The sequence below is a fragment of the Clinocottus analis genome, unplaced genomic scaffold (genome assembly GCF_023055335.1).
Source record: "Clinocottus analis isolate CAN_PGR_092001 unplaced genomic scaffold, fCliAna1.0.p SCAF_22, whole genome shotgun sequence".
Lineage (NCBI taxonomy): Eukaryota > Metazoa > Chordata > Actinopteri > Perciformes > Cottidae > Clinocottus > Clinocottus analis.
The window spans coordinates 3,319,885-3,338,780 of NW_027175954.1; the positions used below are offsets into that span (position 1 = coordinate 3,319,885).

The 18,896-nt window shown below is 41.7% G+C and overlaps 1 protein-coding gene across 1 annotated transcript; it reads right to left on the minus strand.

Moving 5' to 3' along the window:
- Positions 1 to 4,419: 4,419 nt before the first annotated feature.
- Positions 4,420 to 17,002, minus strand: cpe (carboxypeptidase E). Its single transcript, XM_068589068.1, has 9 exons — positions 16,634 to 17,002; positions 9,099 to 9,295; positions 8,782 to 8,949; positions 7,886 to 8,003; positions 7,336 to 7,518; positions 6,676 to 6,815; positions 6,103 to 6,202; positions 5,743 to 5,861; positions 4,420 to 5,066 (listed from the first exon to the last, which is right to left on the minus strand). Exons 1-9 carry the CDS (start codon positions 16,872 to 16,874, stop codon positions 4,968 to 4,970), a joined length of 1,365 nt encoding a protein of 454 aa, XP_068445169.1. The 5' UTR covers positions 16,875 to 17,002; the 3' UTR covers positions 4,420 to 4,967.
- Positions 17,003 to 18,896: the final 1,894 nt, after the last annotated feature.

Genomic DNA, 18,896 nt, shown 5'->3' on the forward strand with positions numbered 1-18,896 from the left:
GGTGAATTGAACAATGACAGAGAGAAAGAAGTGTACTTAGCGAGCAATAACAGAATAAATCACCCTCTTCACATCGTCGCACTGCCCTGAAAGCCCAAGATGCTGTGTGCGCGTGTGTGTGTGTGTGTGTGTGTGTGTGTGCGTGAGTGTATGTGTGTATGTGTGTGTGTGCCTGTGGGTGTAAATGTAAACAGTAGTCCTTTGCTGACATAGCACTTCTTCAGGAACTTGGGATTGTGTGTGCGCGTGTGTGTGTGTGTGTGAGTGTGTGTGTGTGTGTGTGTGTGTGTGTGTGTGTGTGTGCCTGCCTTGGCCTCTGCTCCTAGCAGATATGCTTCCTTTTCAGAAAGACTGAAGAAATAAGCAGCAAAGACCTTCGACTCTGTGCGTGTTGCGCGTGTGCGTGTGTTTAGAAACAACTTTGGGACACGTTTTCTTCAGTCAGTTCAACATTTTAGTCCAACTGAAAGCTCGTTTTCTTTTGATAAATATGAAACACCTCTTGCAAGGCGGTCACAGACTCACTGTGTCATTTTTAGCAAGTGTAGTATAGATTATTATTTTATTTATTGTTATTTTATTTCGGAATTTACCACACTAAGGCCATGATGTCAATTTTAAAGAATTACATATAAGATAAAAATGTAGGATTTCACAAATGAACACAAATCACAGGTGTTTCTTTTTTTGTTTCTCACTCCTCATTTTGATGATGCAGTATTTTACATTTGTTTGCTGGCTGTTTATTCTACTAGACCTTGTGTTAAACTCTAAACTGGGAGTAAAAGTAACCAAAAACACACACAGCACAGACGACGATGGAGATGTTCTGTATTCTCAAAGGTTCTCAATGTTCTCACCGTCAGTGTCCACCTCTTCCTGCATATCAGACGCACTCAACTATTTCCAGACAGATGATTTAGTTTAAAAGATGGGCCCGCAGCTACTTTTTTTTCTGGGAGTTGGGGAAACCACTCTTTAATGAAGAACAGTCACAAAGTCCACAATCACCACAACAAACAACAGCCACTTAGGTGCATGAGCTCAAAAGCACATGCAAATAATGATCCGTGACCGTTCCGCGAATCACTGATTTAGCTCTTAAGTCGACTAAACCTCTCTCGATGACTAACAGGTCATCAGCATACTACTGTCATCTACAGGATTAAAGGAGTAATGGCAAATGAAGATGGGCTGCGACACCAGGCAGGAGGGTGTCGTGCAGCAAAAAACACATTTCTTTGATTTATCAAAACCCGCCACGTCGTCTGAGATCCTCGGCGCCGAACTGTTTCCAGCAACGATGCTGAACATTTTTGGAACGTGAATACCTCACTGAAATAATATTGTGATGGAATTACAATGATATTGGCATTTTAGATTTTAAACTGCAAGGTAAAAAAAACAAACATAAAATAAGGTGTTGTGGAGATTTTTAAGCCAAATACAGTGTTTTAGATTTAACGTCAACATGTTCAATTTCAAATACTAATGTCAATTAATTTACTCCAAAATCTCAATAAACTTCCACTTGTAAGAATAAAGTTATATCATATCGTCTTGTTATATGTCACTGGACAACATCTCTCTCTCTCTCTCTCTCTCTCTCTCTCTCTCTCTCTCTCTCTCTCTCTCTCTCTCTCTCTCAGCAGGTCTCCACAGTGTCCCGCTCTGCCCTGAAGCCAGAGAAGCTTGATCAATGGTATTGATGAGGGGATGCTAATAGCTGATGCTAATAGGGCCGCTATGACTAATAGGCCAAGGGGGCCATTGATCTGCAGAGTTAGCATCTCATGCTAAAACAGCTGATTCAACTACATAGTTGGACTAAAAGTGCCACCCTTGCTGTGTGTGTGTGTGTGTGTGTGTGTGTGTGTGTGTGTGTGTGTGTGTGTGTGTGTGTGTGTGTGTGTGTGTGTGTGTGTGTGTGTGTGTGTACTTAAGTAACAATGCAATACTCTTACTTTAGGCTGAAGGCTATAAATATAAACAGATGCAGGAGGACACAGTAAGACATTCACTGCTAAAGTAAAGCTTGCATTTAGTTATAAACTCACTCCCTTAGTCCAACAACAGGCCTAACAACTTTTTCCAAGTTTCCAAGTTAAGTAAGTGAGTTCAACAACTTGCCATGCAAGGACACTAACCAGCAAATATCAAGAATGCAACCTAAACAAATTGACTTTTTAGATCTGTGTGCTACTAGTGAATGGCAAGATTACATTGGCAAGTGGCCCAATATGTAATGTGCCATGTATGTATTTGGTTGAGAAATCTTGCACAGAACGTTAAATCAGCGAGAAATTATGAGCGTACAAGTCCTCATATGTAGCTCATGAGGATGAGTCACGAGATCCCTGTTCTCCCCATAGTTTGCATGTCAAAGCGTCCTTGAGCAAGACACTGGATACTCAGTCGCTCCACCGGCGCTTCACAGCAGCCTACTGCTCCTAAATGTCCATGGATGGGTTAAATGCAGAGAGCAAGTTCCATGTATGTAAAAATGTATGTAATATGACGACGTCATAAAGTTGAAGTGAGTTTTTTTTAAGTTTAAGTTGTTTGTGGCGGTGTACAGAACATGAAATACCATGACATTGGATTTTAAAATGGTGCTACAAGTAAAAGCATTCCTGATTAGTCCAGCTCAAGACATTTAACAGCTTGTCGCAATAAATGTGTTTCTGTTTAACGATTGACCGTGCTAACTGCTGACTCAGCCGTAAACGCATCAGTTGTTGCTCGTAGTGACGCAAGCTGTTAAAAACGCAAACAGAACATGCAGGTGTCCTTGTAAAAGCCTTGAATTAATTTGAATACATACTCATTGATGTTTAGTATCTACGCCAAACATGGAAACCATGGAATGGTTGTAACCTGAATTACAACAACAACAAAAAATAATTCTATATCTACATCACCCAGTTCAACAAATTACATATTTGCCTGAAAGCGCTGTAAAGGAAAAATATAAATGTTGGTCAGTAGCCTATAAATGGTAAATGAACTTTAACACATACACTATTACTATAGTATCCAAAACAAAGAGTGCACTATTGCATACTATTATAATTCATAAAACGATTTAACTGTGATTGTTACTTCAGACAAAAGTACTGGTGACATCATTTTTGTGCCATTTTTTTTCTCAGTTAAATGGTGTAAATGCTCAAGGGCCTTTCTGCCGTTACAAGGTCACAAGATGCTGAGCTTCTAAACACAGACTTTACTCACACAACTCCTGAAAATGTGGTTTGAATGTATATAATATCACCTCTGTAAACTTCATTTGAGACTGCAGTACACTATTAGTTGAAGTAATACAGTTCGTGGGAACTGCATGCCTTTACATTTTAGTTCAAAATATACTCTTGTACTACATGTTTTTATTGATATTCTTATCTTATACTTGTTTCTGCTTGTCTGTCCTCTTGTACAGTATGTCCCTCTGCTGCTACAACAACTGAAAGGCTTAACTTAACTCATGAGAGTATTTTTGTAAATACAAGAGTATACTGTATTTTAAATGTTAAAAACACAAAAAAATACATAAATTAAAAAGAAGCTTTCTCTGCTATTGCTATTGTTTTCTGTTACTTCTTCTTTCTACACCTTATTAAAAATGTAAACATTACGAATGTAATTCATTCCCACAGGCACTTCAAACCCTTTGTGGTACAAAATGTTCAATGTGTTAAACACTTAAACACAAATCATTTCAATTCTATACATTTATTTTCAAGCAATTTTTTTTTTCTCAAATTCATATTTATTTTTAAAGTATTTTATAAACACTAAAAAGAAAAAAGAAGTTCATACCGACTTCTAAAGGACTAACCAAAACCCATTCAGCCTCATGAACGACATCAACTAACACGTACGCAGTTCAAATAAAGACAAGACTGCGGTGTGACAACATAAAGAGGGGAGTTTATTGATCAGTTCATTGATTTTCCTTTGTAACGGTTTCTATAGATATACATTCAATATACTTTCTGGGGTTTCAAACCAGTTGAACAGCTAATCTGTGTTTATTTATACTTGAAAAAACAACTTGTACTTGTACTTCCTCATGTAGCCGGCCACAGTGCTCCCTGTGCCCGCGCGGTACGGGGGGATGGACAGATTTATAGGTGTCATGGCCTTGTTTTCTTTGATTTCTTTTTCGTTACAAAAACCACAGATTTCTTGCTATACCTATAGTTCATAAATACAGTATATATTATAACCATTCATCTTGTGCTAAAATCAAAGCTGTGCTGCAGTCAGTTAAAAAAAAAATCTGGACATCAATAACATACGTGAAATGGGCTCGCCTGTATAGATTGTTTATAATATAACATTTACAGTGATTTTACTGTCTGTGCTCAAAACTATAGCGCTGTATATTTTTTCTATTTCCTTTTTTTTTTTACAGAGACAGAAACAGATTAAGTTTGTGCAATTTTACAGTTGCCAAAAGTGTGTGTGTGTGTGTGTGTGTTTTTGGTGTTGTACTTTTGTATTTGTACTAAAAGCCTGGAGAAACAGAGACATTTAAAACAGGAAACAATTATGAATTATTTTGGACGGAGCCAGGTGATAATGATGTAAACGGCTCTTTTACATACATAATTACTCAGTCACTCATTGGTTATATAGATGGGTGCCATTGTCACCAAATCACATGTACGATAAAGAACACAATACCACAGAAATCAACACCGATCTCACTGCCGTCAAAACTACCTGCAGAGTCCTTCTCTGTCCGTTAGTATATGTTTCTGTGTCTGCGGGATATTTAAACAACCTACAGGAGTATGAGGCAAACCAATACATTAATAAACAGTAAATGATCAATATAAAATAATGATCGAAATAGAACAAAACCAATAAAGAGACAAAATATTCTGTGGACGGGTCACCCAGAATGTTGAATTATATTACATCGATGTGCGGACGGTCCGATCGTCAGCTGGACAAACGCTTTAGAAGTTCAGTGTCTCTGACATCATCTTCCACCAGTCCATCAGCTCCTCCCGCTCCTCCTCCTTCCTCTCCATCAGAGACTCCAGCTCGAAGTCCACCTGAGACGGAGAGCCAGCGACACGGAGACAGGTGAGGCGTGAGAAGTAAAAGACGGAGTCGAGTTAACAGGGTTCTAGTTCAAACTGTTGATTTTATAACGTAGATGCTTGCAGGAGAGACTTGAAAGAATAAGGTTGTTCATGTTCCACATTTTCATTATGTCCAAACCACCAATTTATTCGTTTTACAATACTTTCAGTCTTCCCTAACTTGTGTGGCTCTCAGCCCCAAACAATTTTATTTCTAAATTAAATACTTCTTCTTCTTCTAAAAGCCCAGTGGTCTCATAAAACAAGGTAACAGATGTAAACAAATAAGGTATAAAATAGATTAAAGGATCAAATTCAATATCAGATCCCAACTGGACACTAAGTTGCGTGTATCAAAGATACAATATCTTCTCTACTCGAGGGGATCAAATTACAGTTTCACGTCAAAATGTTTTCCCAATAATTCTCACATATTAAAATATTTACAATAAATCTGCCAGAGAGTGACCGATAAGTGATTATTGTACACACACACACTTTTTTACTGGCAGTGTAGACGTAACATGTTGGATGATTCTTTTTTCAGAATAGCGCTGAAACTTTCAAGTCCTCTGCAAGCTACACTTTTGTAGATATGAAGTACGAGAGGCAGATTACGAGCGGTTACTTCGTCTGTGAGTCTTACTCTGGTTGCAGGGCTGAAGGGAACAGCCACCTTCTTGATGACAGTCAGGAATCCTGGGGCAGACGCCCCCACTTTGTAGTTCCCTGGAGCCAGGAGGCGCCAGTAGTCTCCGTCTTTGGCTAAAAAAACACAGATTTTCCCGTCAAACAACAAACCCAACACCCGTGGATCCACCCGTGTTGAGCGCCTGTTACTATCACGCTAACATAGCAGGTGCAAATACAAATCAGCTGCTGAATAAAGTGACGCAGTACCTGCTTTGTCCACCAGACGGCATCACAACATCTCACCGTTACATTACTCACATCACAACTCATGTGTGTTGTCAGAATTGTGTGAGTTGGGATCAGATGCTGGTACCTGTGGTCATGTCATGCTCAATGCCCTCCACAGAGATGCTGGCGTTGAAAATGGGGTTTCCCTGGAGGTCGCGCACGAAGCCCTTCACGCCACGGTGAACCTGCAAACAGGAACGAAGAGGCACGCTCAAGGCTCGGTTCAATGGAGAGGGGCAAGGGGGCTTTTTTGGAAAATACACTATGACACATCGACCGTAAGCATTCACGGGCCCTGGAAATAAAATGCGCAAACTGTCTCCCACAGAAAACAACAATAACAACAACAGCTACAACCAATGGTGTGCTTGCAAAGGTGAAAGTAGTGTTGTGTTGTCAAACCACAAGAAATCTGTTCATGTCCCATCTCCCACTGAGGGTCAACATGAGTTTCTATTAACAATAAAAACGTATTGGCCATAACTAATCACACAGATTTGAATTCACCCCATATATTAAAACCATCAACATCGCTGTTTCCGTTGGTAATTTAGACCAGAATGAGATTTATTAACAACAGAGTTCAAACTACACCCAATTCATCAGTCAAATCAGAGATATTTAGGACATTTTCCTTCGTCCTGGTGGTGCTGCATACCTGCTCGATGTAGTTGACCAGTGAGTTACGGTTCTGCTCCCAGTAGGACTTGAGTGTGTCCTCGTTGGGGAACTTGTCGCAGCTGAGCTCCAGAGTGATCTCGAAACAGTTGCTGCTGAGGTAGTTGAAATCCTGCATTCCTGTAGCAATATGAGCGATATGGATATTAATGACACAAAGTGGCAGGAAGTAGAGAAGCAGCACATGACAGATAAAAGGTACAGAGCTAGACATTTTTCATGAAAATTAAAACCTAGTGATGTTTTGCTGATTTTCAGAAGACAGGCCTCTTGGGTTATGATGGTATAATATTTATTGAAAAGTCTTTAAAAAGACACGTTAGCGACACACGAATGTTCCTTCAATAACATTTTAAAAAGAGCCTGGCCAGTCCAATGCATGGGCGGCTCATTAAATTATATATATTATTAGATATATTTGGAGTAATTTGGAAAGGGAGCAATGACAACTTTACTTTTCAACTGTAAAATAATCACCATAAATTAAAATATCTTTATCTTTGTGTCGTGATTGCATGGGGTCTTAAAGCCTTTCATCCCACATATATCGTACATACTGTAACTCTCAAATATCATTATCAACCCTTTTTACTTTCTACTTGAAGGTCTTTTCACACGTCCGGGCCGTGCTGGGTCTTACCTCCCGGCACACTGTACCAGGCCCCTCCGTTAGTGATGCCGTCTTTGAAGCTGGAGTCGTCATCGTTCTTACGGCAGGGGGGTCGGTTCGGGTCGGACATGACTGGGTTGTACATGGAGTAGGCCCCCGCCAGAGACTTGAACATCACATCATCTGGACTGGAGCTATACTCATGGGTCGAGCCTTAGAGGAGGACCGAGAGGGAACAAGCAAGTGCACAACGTTTAGACAGCAGATGTGACAAAGTATTTTTAATGAACTGAACACCTGCATCTGCAACGCATTAAACGTTTGGTTCACGTCGAGTAATAACGCACAGGGAGCCGTAGAAGGAAACGTTCCCCATCTGACTTAAATTAGTGTTACGACATTTGAAAAAAAAACTACTAAAATGTTTGTTCATTCATTTATGGCAGAAATATTTGTCTCTTTTAACGAGTGGAAACATTCTCATCCAGCGCAAGGGAACATTTTATACACAATTTAACAACCCAAACAGAAAAACGAGGGTGTGTTGGAGATTGTGTGTCCCGCTCATGTGTTTATGTACCAGTGCGGGTCTCATCATACGGGTAGTTGGCCACCACGTCTCCTCCATGCAGGTTAGCTGAGAGGACGAAGGGGATGTCCATGATCCAGTGGATCACTGCCTTGGTCTCTGGAGCCAACTGCAAAGAGAAAAACACATGAATTACTTACACAAAAAAGTGCCGCACCTTCAAGCAAGCCAAAAAGGCATTTCTGTACCTAAAATATTACCACGTCCAGCCAACACACACCAGGTTTCTTATAAAGTATTAAAGGAGATTAAAGGAGAGTCTATATTTTTCTTATTCATCCTACTGTTCATTCCTCAGCGCCATAGAGCTCCATTCTTGCACTTGGCGACATGGACTGTGTAGTTTGTTTGAAACCTGCAAGAAGGGATTCTATGTGGCCACTTGGGGGCAGCAGAAACTGGACATTTCATCACTTTTACAGTTTGGTGAACTTGTTAGCAACCAATTCACCATTCGGTGTGTTGCTGTCCAGCTGGTCTCCGGTCTCCAGCTACTCAGGGAAATGTCTGCCTCTAAAGCTAATAAAGGCTCCACCATGTTCCTCAGATAGTCAAATGTCTGTCTGCCGAGAGCAGGTAGTGGAGAGTGAAGCAGCCAGAAGAGAAGAGTGATAATGAACAAATCGTGTAAAGTTACATACTATTGTTATTATACAAAATATTGATCATATCCACTTAAAGTCCATCCTTCTGACTCACTACAGAAGCAAATGTTTTTTATCCGCACTTAGAAATAGTCCCGAAGGAAATGATCAACTCACTCCTGTTTTAGTTTGCTATAAACTACAGTGGCCAGAAGTTTTAGCTATTGCTTTAAAAATGTGTTGACAATAAGAAACAACACCAGTCTTGTCCTTCAATTCTTTACATCATCTGTGTGTGCGTACCTTGGTGTTCTCGTCCACTGCCTTCTTCATGTTCTGCAGCAGGTGGTTGTTGGCTCCGCCCTCCCGCTCGTTGATGTAGATGATGCGGTCCAGATCGGGGAAGTTGCGGTTCAGATCCACCCCCTGTGCGTTACTGCGGCCGACGAACCAGTCCTTGATGTCTCCCGGCTGAGCGGGGGAGCAGGAGATGATGTTCAGACATACAGACATTTAATAATTGCTATTCTAAAGCGGTGTTTGTTGTCTTGTAAACTTAATCAGTCTGGTAGTAAATCCCTCAGATCAGGTTTTGTGTATGCACAGAGTGTCGTCATCACCTGTGAAGCGGCCTTCTCGAAGCCGTCTGGGTTCATGGAGGGCATGAAGTGGATGCGTGTGTTGTGGACGAGGTCGATGATGGTCTCGTTGCCCTGCTGGTACTGGTTGCACATGTACTGGGCCAGGTAGATGAGCAGCTCCCGGCCCACGGCCTCGTTGCCGTGCATGTTGGCGATGTACTTAAACTCAGGCTCTCCTGCAGGGAAGAGACACAGACAGAGCTTCAATTCCACATTTTGTCCACCACCTTTTCATCTGCACAGCGTCTTCACGGCAGGAACATTTTACAAAGGAGGAGGGTTTTCACAAGGTTGACAACGAACGCACCTTTTACCGGACGAAACCAATCACATTTCACACCACTGAGCCACGTAAACACAAAGAGAAATGTCACAACAACGTCATCGCCTTTGTGAGAAGAAGCCATTTTGGTCGGGAGTCATGGAAACAAGCATGTATCTCTTTTGGGCCGCGAGAAGGTCACCGATAAAGCTTTGTAATTTGTTTGGGGGGTTGCTCGTGACACATGTGCACACGCCATTAGGCTGAAACACTGGCTCCTGACTCTCCACAGTGACAAACACACTGACTCATCAGCGAAAGAGGCTAAACACGATTGAACTTTGCGGTCCAGAACTCCATTTGGACAATAATGACCGAGACACGGGGGCTTATTGAGTCACGCTGCCACATTTGTTTTGTCTAAATCGCCGGAGTGGCAGGTCGGGGGTCAGATTCAACAACATCACAGAGAGTCTGACTTCAGGACACGATGTTACAAAATGCGGGAGTTCTGCAACACGTAAACCTCCTGCTGTTTGTTGCTCGTAATCCCCGAGTCACAGAATAATATTTGCAGTATTTCAGCAGTAAAATTGCTGTGAAACATTGTAGAGGCACGGTGGTTTTCAGATATTTGCATGTGAGTTGTGGCATTTACTTTCAAGTAAAAGGGCAGAGAAGATAGAAAAGAGATGCAAATATTCACATTTCAAAACGGGAAGCTCGAGATTATTTGGCATCTTATAATTATTGAAGATTAATCAATTTATCAACCGCTGATGCTGTCTGAATATTCCTTATTTAACTGAAGCTATATGTCAGTGTACGGGCATACAAACATGACTAGACTGCGTTCCCTTTGCAAGCTTTGTTCACTTTCATCACAGGAGATATTGGCTTCATACGTGAGAGATGTTTATATCAGAATCCTGTGCTATAAATATAATATATAATAAACAAGCTGTGTTTTAATGACCGTCTGTATATAGACATATAATATTAGAGAAATGTAATATATAATATAAAAGCTCTGTTTTAATGACCGTCTGTTTATTATACTAATTAGCTGCTCCTCGTCTTCTGTGGGTCTCTTCATGCATGCAAATACAAACACATACACAAGAGCGACTGAGGCGTTATTATACAAAGACCTTGAACAGAAGGACAAAGCGCATGACATTGTACGAGGTGTGTTGTGAGCCACCTTTTGTTGAACTACAAACCAGACATTAGACATGAGTGGCTTTCAGCGGCTGGACCAGAATAAAGGAAGTTATCTGAGCTCTGCAGAATAAAAAAAAAGAAAAGTATTTTGTTCAGATCAGTTACGAGTTATGAAACGCAGCCCAAGAGCGGCAGATGGTGAAGGGTGTGTGTGTATGTGTGTGGTTGTGTGTGTGTGCGCGTGTTTGAAGCCAAATTGCAGCAGGGCTCCATTTTTATTGAGCGTTTTTTGTGTGTGTGTTCTTGGTTGTTTTTTTTGTTTTTTTTACCTTTATTCGTATTTGGCCAATTATCAGGACTTCTATTTCTCCCATTTCAAAACTTTTCACTTCATTAAATGTAAATTGTTTGCCTGTATAAAAAAAGTGTACATGTGTGCCAATATGTAAACATGTGCATCATTTTGATCCACTTCAGCATATTACTCTGAGTGTTTGATGTGTCCCAGTGGCTGCGCACACGCCGCCCAGCGCACATCTGGTTGTCGGGATATTTTTAACCGCTTGATTCTCGTTCCTCTCCGAGTTGCTACTAACGATTTCAAGACTACAATCAACTCTTTCTGTTCCGACGCTGGTGAATGGTTTTTACAGGCTTCAGAGGCCTGACAGAGCTGTCGCATACACACACTCACACGTTCACACACACACACACACACACACACACACACACACACACACACACACACGCACACTTTGAAGTTTGACTCTGTCAAAAGGAGTTACTATGATTCAAGCTATTACACAGATGCTGAGTATCTGGAGACCTTTTCTGCTCCAACAAATATTTGTGAGTTGTGAACATGTGTGACAATTGTGGTCTGGGGCACACCTAGTCACATACCTGTATGTGGTCTGGGGCACACCTAGTCACATACCTGTATGTGGTCTGGGGCACACCTAGTCACATACCTGTATGTGGTCTGGGGCACACCTAGTCACATACCTGTATGTGGTCTGGGGCACATCTAGTCACATACATATATGTGGTCTGGGGCACACCTAGTCACATACCTGTATGTGGTCTGGGGCACACCTAGTCACCTAGGGATGTGAGCAAATTTGTGTCATGAGTTTTCCAAATCATCGCTGGAGCATTTTAAATGCAACTAACAAATAATCGCTTCATTGTTTAGTCAAAAAATTGTGAAACGCACCACAGATGTCCCAGAGATGATATCTTCTTTTGTCAAAACTCAACTAATTAACTCGTTGTTTCCGCTCTAGTAGCCAATAAACGGACATTTTCTGAATTTGTTGCGTTGAAGGTGGATCGTGGCTTTGTTCGACTTTTATATTTGATAGAAGTGAGCTTTGAACTTCAGGTTATCTGGGCGCTCAACAGGTCGATATATATATATATAACACATGTGAGGCCGACTAAAGCCCGCAGCATCAGATTACGCTTCGTCATGATTTGTCAGAAGAGTGTGACGGAAGATCAATACGGTCTCCTAGGTGACCACGCACTAATGACTGCTGCGACGTCATGAAGGAAGCGAGCATCAGAGCGCTCTCAGTCGACAAGGCAACCCTGACACGGGCAGGTGCTTAGGGAGACAAATCAACTGGGAGCTTGAGTAAACACACTCTCAACTCGTGTACACACACACACACACACACACACACACACACACACACACACACTCATATGTAGATATATACGCAATCTGTTAGCTCTGAATGACTGCCATATACACATGTAAAATAAAAGTATTTAGAAATGCAGAAATGCTTGATCGTATGATTGATTATACACTTATTGAGAACCTTCTCCGAGCTAGCCGCTGCTGTAACTCAACCAGATTCCTCTTTGTATTTTATTTCATTTTCAACATCAAAATACAACAAACAGCGTCTGTGTTGTCCACTCTAAATGGGGTGGTTTCATAGCCACTAAGGCTCCAACTATAATCCACTGGTGTAAAGATAGTAAGCATCTCTTCCATTTTAGCTAACAGATGAAACATCGATCTCCTCGTTAGCCTTCACCGACAACATATCCGCTGAGTCTCAGCCACTGGAACACAGTCAACGTTGTTTGTGTGCTGAAATGTGTGAGAAAAAGCTTAGAAAATGAAAACCCTCATCGACATGTTTCAGCTTTCTGAGAAAGATAAACACTGTAAAGGAAACCAACAGAGGATTGTTTACTGCTTGTATGGCCAATACACGGCATGGCATGAAGTGACGGCACGTAGCATTCAAGACAGAAAGTAGTGATGAAGATGGAGATAATAAAAGGAATGGTGGAAATACAAATACAATTAAAGTATGCACAGGAAAAAGACCGCTGCGGAAAGGAGGCTTTGGCGGCGAAGAAGAAGAAGAAGAAGAAGAAGAAGAAGAAGAAGAAGAAGAAGAAGAAGAAGAAGAAGAAGAAGAAGAAGAAGAAGAAGAAGAAGAGGGAGCAGAGGGATGGCAGCAAAGAGGAGGATGCATGTTGGTGTCTGATGTATAATAAATGACCGCTGACTGGTGCCTTGGCCTTTCTCTCTTCTTCTCTCCGTACCGCCTCTCCCATTTTCCCTCTACATCCCTCTTCTTCTCCCTTGTCATTCTTACCTCGCCGTTTTCTCAATCATCATTCCTTTCTATTCCTTGCTCGTTCTTCCTTTCAGCTGTTTTTGTTATCTTTGCTTGGGGAGGTTCCTCTCAGCTAAAATGTCCAAACAATATACTGGGTTTACATTCTATTCCCCTCCATTCATATGCGCACTATTAAATCCATGTCTGCCTGTGTTTCACTTCATATTCAATATGTCACTTGATATGACCATGTCGTGCAGCGTGTCAGACTTTGACGGAGCGTCTGGGGATTACATGCTTTTTCTGTCTAACAAAACAGTCCACAGGAGATGGTGTACATATTGGATGAAGCCTCATACTGACAGGCTTTTATTTTTCAACTTCAGACAAAGCCAAACCCATTACAAGCCATTTCTCCTCGTCCTAGAAGCTACTAAATAGTTCCAGACATGAGAAACAAAAGAATTTCTCCAGAGCCCCTTTTCATTGGAGAGAAATCCCTCTTTTCAGCTCTTGTGCACTCAAATATGACCCAGCTGCAAGAAGTAAACACCTCCTTGTAATGAGAAAACAAGTGGTGGAGGAGGTATTCAGGTCCTTTACGTCACTGCCAGAGTAGCAACGTCACAATATACAACTATTCCTGCACTAAATATCCTGCAGTCAAAATTGTACTAAAGTCAACGTACACTATTACTGTAATATGGATATTATTGATGTTAGTTATATATGTGTTAGTGTGTATTTTGAATTACTATAAATAGTGTAGTTTAATCTTTAGAAATTAAAATGTTACATATATTTTAGTAAGTCAAAGTACAATTTCCTTTTGAAGTATAAAGAAGAATATAACCGAACATCTTGTTTATTGTTTCATTTGTTTAACTTGTATCCTGTGTTTATTCCATTTCCTGTCTTACCTATTGAGACCAAAACCATTTATTTGCACCAGGCTGTAAACTGAGCATTTCAACATGGAGGCCTTTGTGGATTGACTCATTTTTGGAGTGAGCCTCAAATGGTCAATTGCAAAAGCTGTTTTTGGCACTTTCTCAGCACCTTGGTCTGACTGTGCAGTACCCCTTTAACAACAGTAGACCTACTTGAGTACCTCGAGTTGCTTCCCGCCGTTACCCATGTTCCTAAACTGCATGCATCTGTACATTAATATGTATCCAGTGTTTCTACACGCTTGACGATATAGATGCTTCCTGTGCTGCAGTGTATGACAGATGGCTGCTGGCTGACAGATGCACGAGCTCAGGACCGGCATCCTCCGGAGTCGGCCAGCCAGCCAGCCAACCACGAGCTGCCAGTCAGCTCAGTGCACTAAGCCGATCTGTTGCCCCGGCAACTGCTATTTCGGCTCCACCTTACACATTGCGGGTCAGATAAAATATTGGTAGGGCACCTTAAAGGGGAAGCTTTGAAATGTTTCCGGTCTGAGCATAGAGTTTCTTTTAGACTCTGAAGCCGTGGTGTTTTTCTTGCTTCACTCTCCTCTCCTGTCACTGTCTGGAGCTCCTCTGATTCATCCCCCTCCTTCTTGATCTGGATGTTTTGCTCAGTAGAAGTGGAAGCAGAGAGGAGGAGGAGGAGGAGGAGGAGAGGAGAGAAGCGGGGGAGGAGAGGAGGAGAAGGAGCTGCCTCTGTTGGTGAAGCAGCATGCAGCTTGGAAACTCATCTGGTAGTAATAAGGTCTCCACAACGCTACTGTGACTCATGCCTGCACACACCCACCAAACTATTACCGGATTATTTAGTACGCACATACGGTCATTAGACTCTGTGACCAGGCAAGCAGCTAAACACACACAACCTGTGGTGCCCCGTTAAGACCACACAATTACACCCAGAGAGGAAAATACACCTTACACACACACACATGCAGTATGAGGCATATAGTTGAAACCCCATAAACTGGACTGTGAACCATTCATACTGTAATTACAGACAATGTTGGGTTTTTTTTTATCTTCTGAGGGCTCAGGATTACTATATAAATCACTTCCTGCTGTTTGTAAGAGTTAAATCTCCTGTTCAGACCCATGCCCAGACGTTCATTAAAGTTAAATGTACGACAGGTTAATCTTTTCATGTTATTGCTCTCGGCGCCAACACACTGTCAGGAGTTCAATGTGTACCTTTTTAACACTTACTGCACACGTTTTCCAGGGTGGTTAACTGAATATGTTTTGCTCTATTAGATTGGAATCTTTTCATAAAATGCAATATGTCAGGGCTCGAGTGATAGACGCCTGGACTTATTTCCATCATCGACCCTGCTGTTTTCACAGTCTAATAACCTTTAACAAGATGAGTCTCCAACCTCTGACATCAATAAATTAGAATATTAAAAGCTGGAAGATAATTTTACTGTGATTTAATTCCAGCCGGACATGAAACACATTAAAGTGAAAGGAACATCCAGAGAATTTGTCTCCATCACACAAACAGCTTGAGAAAATTCAGGTACAACCAGCTGCCTTTTAACAGTGAAACCACCAGTCGTTCATACTGTCTACAGATTATTTTCAGATATGTTTCCTACCCCTGCTCTGACCGTCGTAAGCAATTGAAGAAATGTACTTAAGTGATCATGAATGGAAATACACTATATGTGGATTTTCCCCTCTATTCAGGCGTGACCGTAGAAAAGGAAGAAGGTGTTGCATCTGTAACAGCCTGTAGTTTGCAGTTCCTGTGGCTGGGGTGTAAACCGCCCTTCAAACCAAGAAGTCTCACATTTTCTTAGTTCTGCTCTATGGTTTCATCCAGCCTGCACTCCAGTCCTGCCAGTATGAAGGAGTGTGATGGAGATGGTGGAAAGTCATGACCTAAACCAGGTATAAGGAACAGAATAATGCCTGTTCTACACCGATCAAGACTACATTTAATATTCCGTCAAAGGCCTCCTCTTTTGAAGGCTGTGCATGAACTATTCTCTCTCATATGTTGCAGCCCACACTGCTAATACATCCGCTATTGATTGGAAGCGGGTCATCATTCAAAAAGCATCCCAAGGAGCCACCGCGTTCAGGGTGAGTTTTTTTTTTGTTCCTTCTCCTTTCCTTTTCAACATCACGACTCGGGACAAGCGCAAACAGATCTTTATCAACCAGCAAAATGGCGGCTTTGCGTGGCTGATCCCACAATCTATCATCTCGATTCCTCTGAAGTGATGCAGCAGGCCCCCGTGCGCACACCTGCGCTCCTCCTCCACTGTCCTCCGGTCAGTTATTAAGCCACCCGTCGGCCACACGGGTCGCTTTCTGAACAACCCTCACATGCAAAACAAGCGCAGCAGCAGGCTGCTATATGCGCAATAGTGCGTGATGTGTTTGTGTTATCACAGCGTGAGGTGATGGGAGAAGAGGAGGGAGTGGGGATGGAGATAGAGATGGAGATGGAGGAGGGAGGGGGGGGGGGGGGGGGGGGGGGGGCACATTCACCGCATTATGAAGCAGACTTTTCTTGTTTGTTGTATGCGTAAAACTGACCAGGCTCGTGCGTCCCGGGGTTGTCGGACATCTCCAGCACCAGCAGCTCGCGGCCCTCAAAGCTCTCCCCGATGGTGTAGATGCGGCTGATGGTCGGACACTGCAGCCACACCGACACCAGCGCCTTCCGCAGCTCCTCATAGCGGTGGTACTCGAAGGAGATCTCACCCTCGGTGCCGGCCGCGCTGACCAGGGCGACCACCGCGGCCCCGAATAAAACTACCGACGTGAAGTGTTTCATTTCGACGTGTCCTCTTTTCCCTAAGCCCTGTCTGTCTCGCTGCCTGCGGCTTGGTACCAAGCCTTATCTCTGTGCTGCAGCCTCGCTTTAGGCTATAAATATCTCTCACTCTGCTGCTTCTGCTGCTGCTGCTGCTGCTGCTGCTCTCTCTCTCTCTCTCTCTCTCTCTCTCTCTCTCTCTCTCTCTCTCTCTCTCTCTCTCTCTCTCTCTCTCTCTCTCTCTCTCTACCTGAGCGCGCACTCCCTCCAGAGTCAAGGAGCACGGAACACTGACACATCCGGTCACAACCTTCAAAATAAAGACATTTTCTCTCCCTTTTCTCACAGAGATTAACAGCAGAAGGGTTTTAGTTTTAAACTCAAAGGCAAGAAATTAAAGATACGATCAGATATAACTTTATTCACCCTGAGAGAACTTGTTGAAAACTAGAAAAGAGATTAAATATATAATATACCCTAAGTGTTCAATATGAATAAAATCAATTTAAAAAAACACTACGAAATAAATAGACAACGTTTTATGTTATCTCTGCCTGCTAGAATACCTTTTAATTTCAGCAATAGTGAAACCTGCTCTGTTTGTCTTGAATGGCTGACAAAGGCTCCGGTGAGAATTAGCAGCATGAAAAAACAGTAATTGTGGAAAACATTAAGCAAACTTTTGAAAACATTTTTACAATAAAAAATGGTTGGAACGAACTAAAATTGATTGTTTGGGTTTCAGTGTAGAAAACAGACTCGTTTCCGGTTTGGTAGCTGCTGCTGGCGGCTGGCTTGACGCGGCAGGAGGGGCGTGTCCACGGTGCAGCAGAGAGGAGATGAAGGGAACCAACAGAGTCGCCCACCTCCTCCATCATCCCACACTTGTCTACAAGAGAGTCTGCAGAGAAGATGCAGATCTGGGATGTTAGTCACAGACACGAAGCTGTTACTGAGTCCTGAAATGTGTCAATAATGAACAATATATTGTTCAGAGGAGACACCAAAGGTGAAGATGGAAACATATACAGAGAGATATCTTCATGAAACTCCCCGAGTTCATTATGGCAATTGTTTTTTTTTAATTACAGTTTGTTTGAAAATGTGTTTGAATACTGAACTGAGACATTATCTTATGAAATATGTTTTAATTCACATACATTTCCAATACAGCAATTTGAAGACAGGTTAACAAATATTGTTTCATGTTGAGACATTGTGGGATATCTTTTTCTACCACTCCATGAATCCAAAAGTAGTCATACAAATGTTTTCTAGAATGCAATGTTCTATAAATCAGGCTATGAATATCTATGAACAAACCCCCTCTGTGGAAAGTTTAATGTATGTTAGTGTTAGATTTCTGGGACAAATTATATATATTTTTTAAAGCTCCATACATTTTGGAAGACACTACAGGTGAAATGTGTATGTTTGATGTTTCTTTCAACTATGAAAGAAAACATACAAAACATGAACATACCTTTATCAAGATCTAAAAACCATGACTTGGCTTTTTGTATCAAATTTAAACACAACCAAACTCTTGTTCCAAGTGGTTAACATATTCCTGATGAAAACAACAAAAAAAACATATTCAAGGTTTATTTTTGTAAAAATCAAGACAGCATTTATTCATTTTGTACAGTTTTAGACAAAACAAGCTTGAAGAACCTGAAGGTGCCCTCTGAGTCGATTCCTTTGCATCAAAATGTTTACATGGATTTTCATCAAAAGCGCCTGAACTATCCCGACTGAATTGCAGCTGTAACGCCTCGTTACTCTCCGACTCAGTTTACTTCAAGCGCTAAAGTGCTCAGACATTCAACGGTAAACACAAACATTTCACAAGAAAGTCATGTTGTACTAACTTCTCTCTTTCTTTAGACAATGACCAAGCAAAATGACAAATCAAAATGAGGATGTTGATGGTTTTTTATTCAGCGAGCAGCTAAGGCACAGAAGACACACTGAAGTCAACACGCAGTCTGATTCAGAATCAGTACACCTTTAGTGTGTGTGCATGTGTGTGTGTGTGTGTGT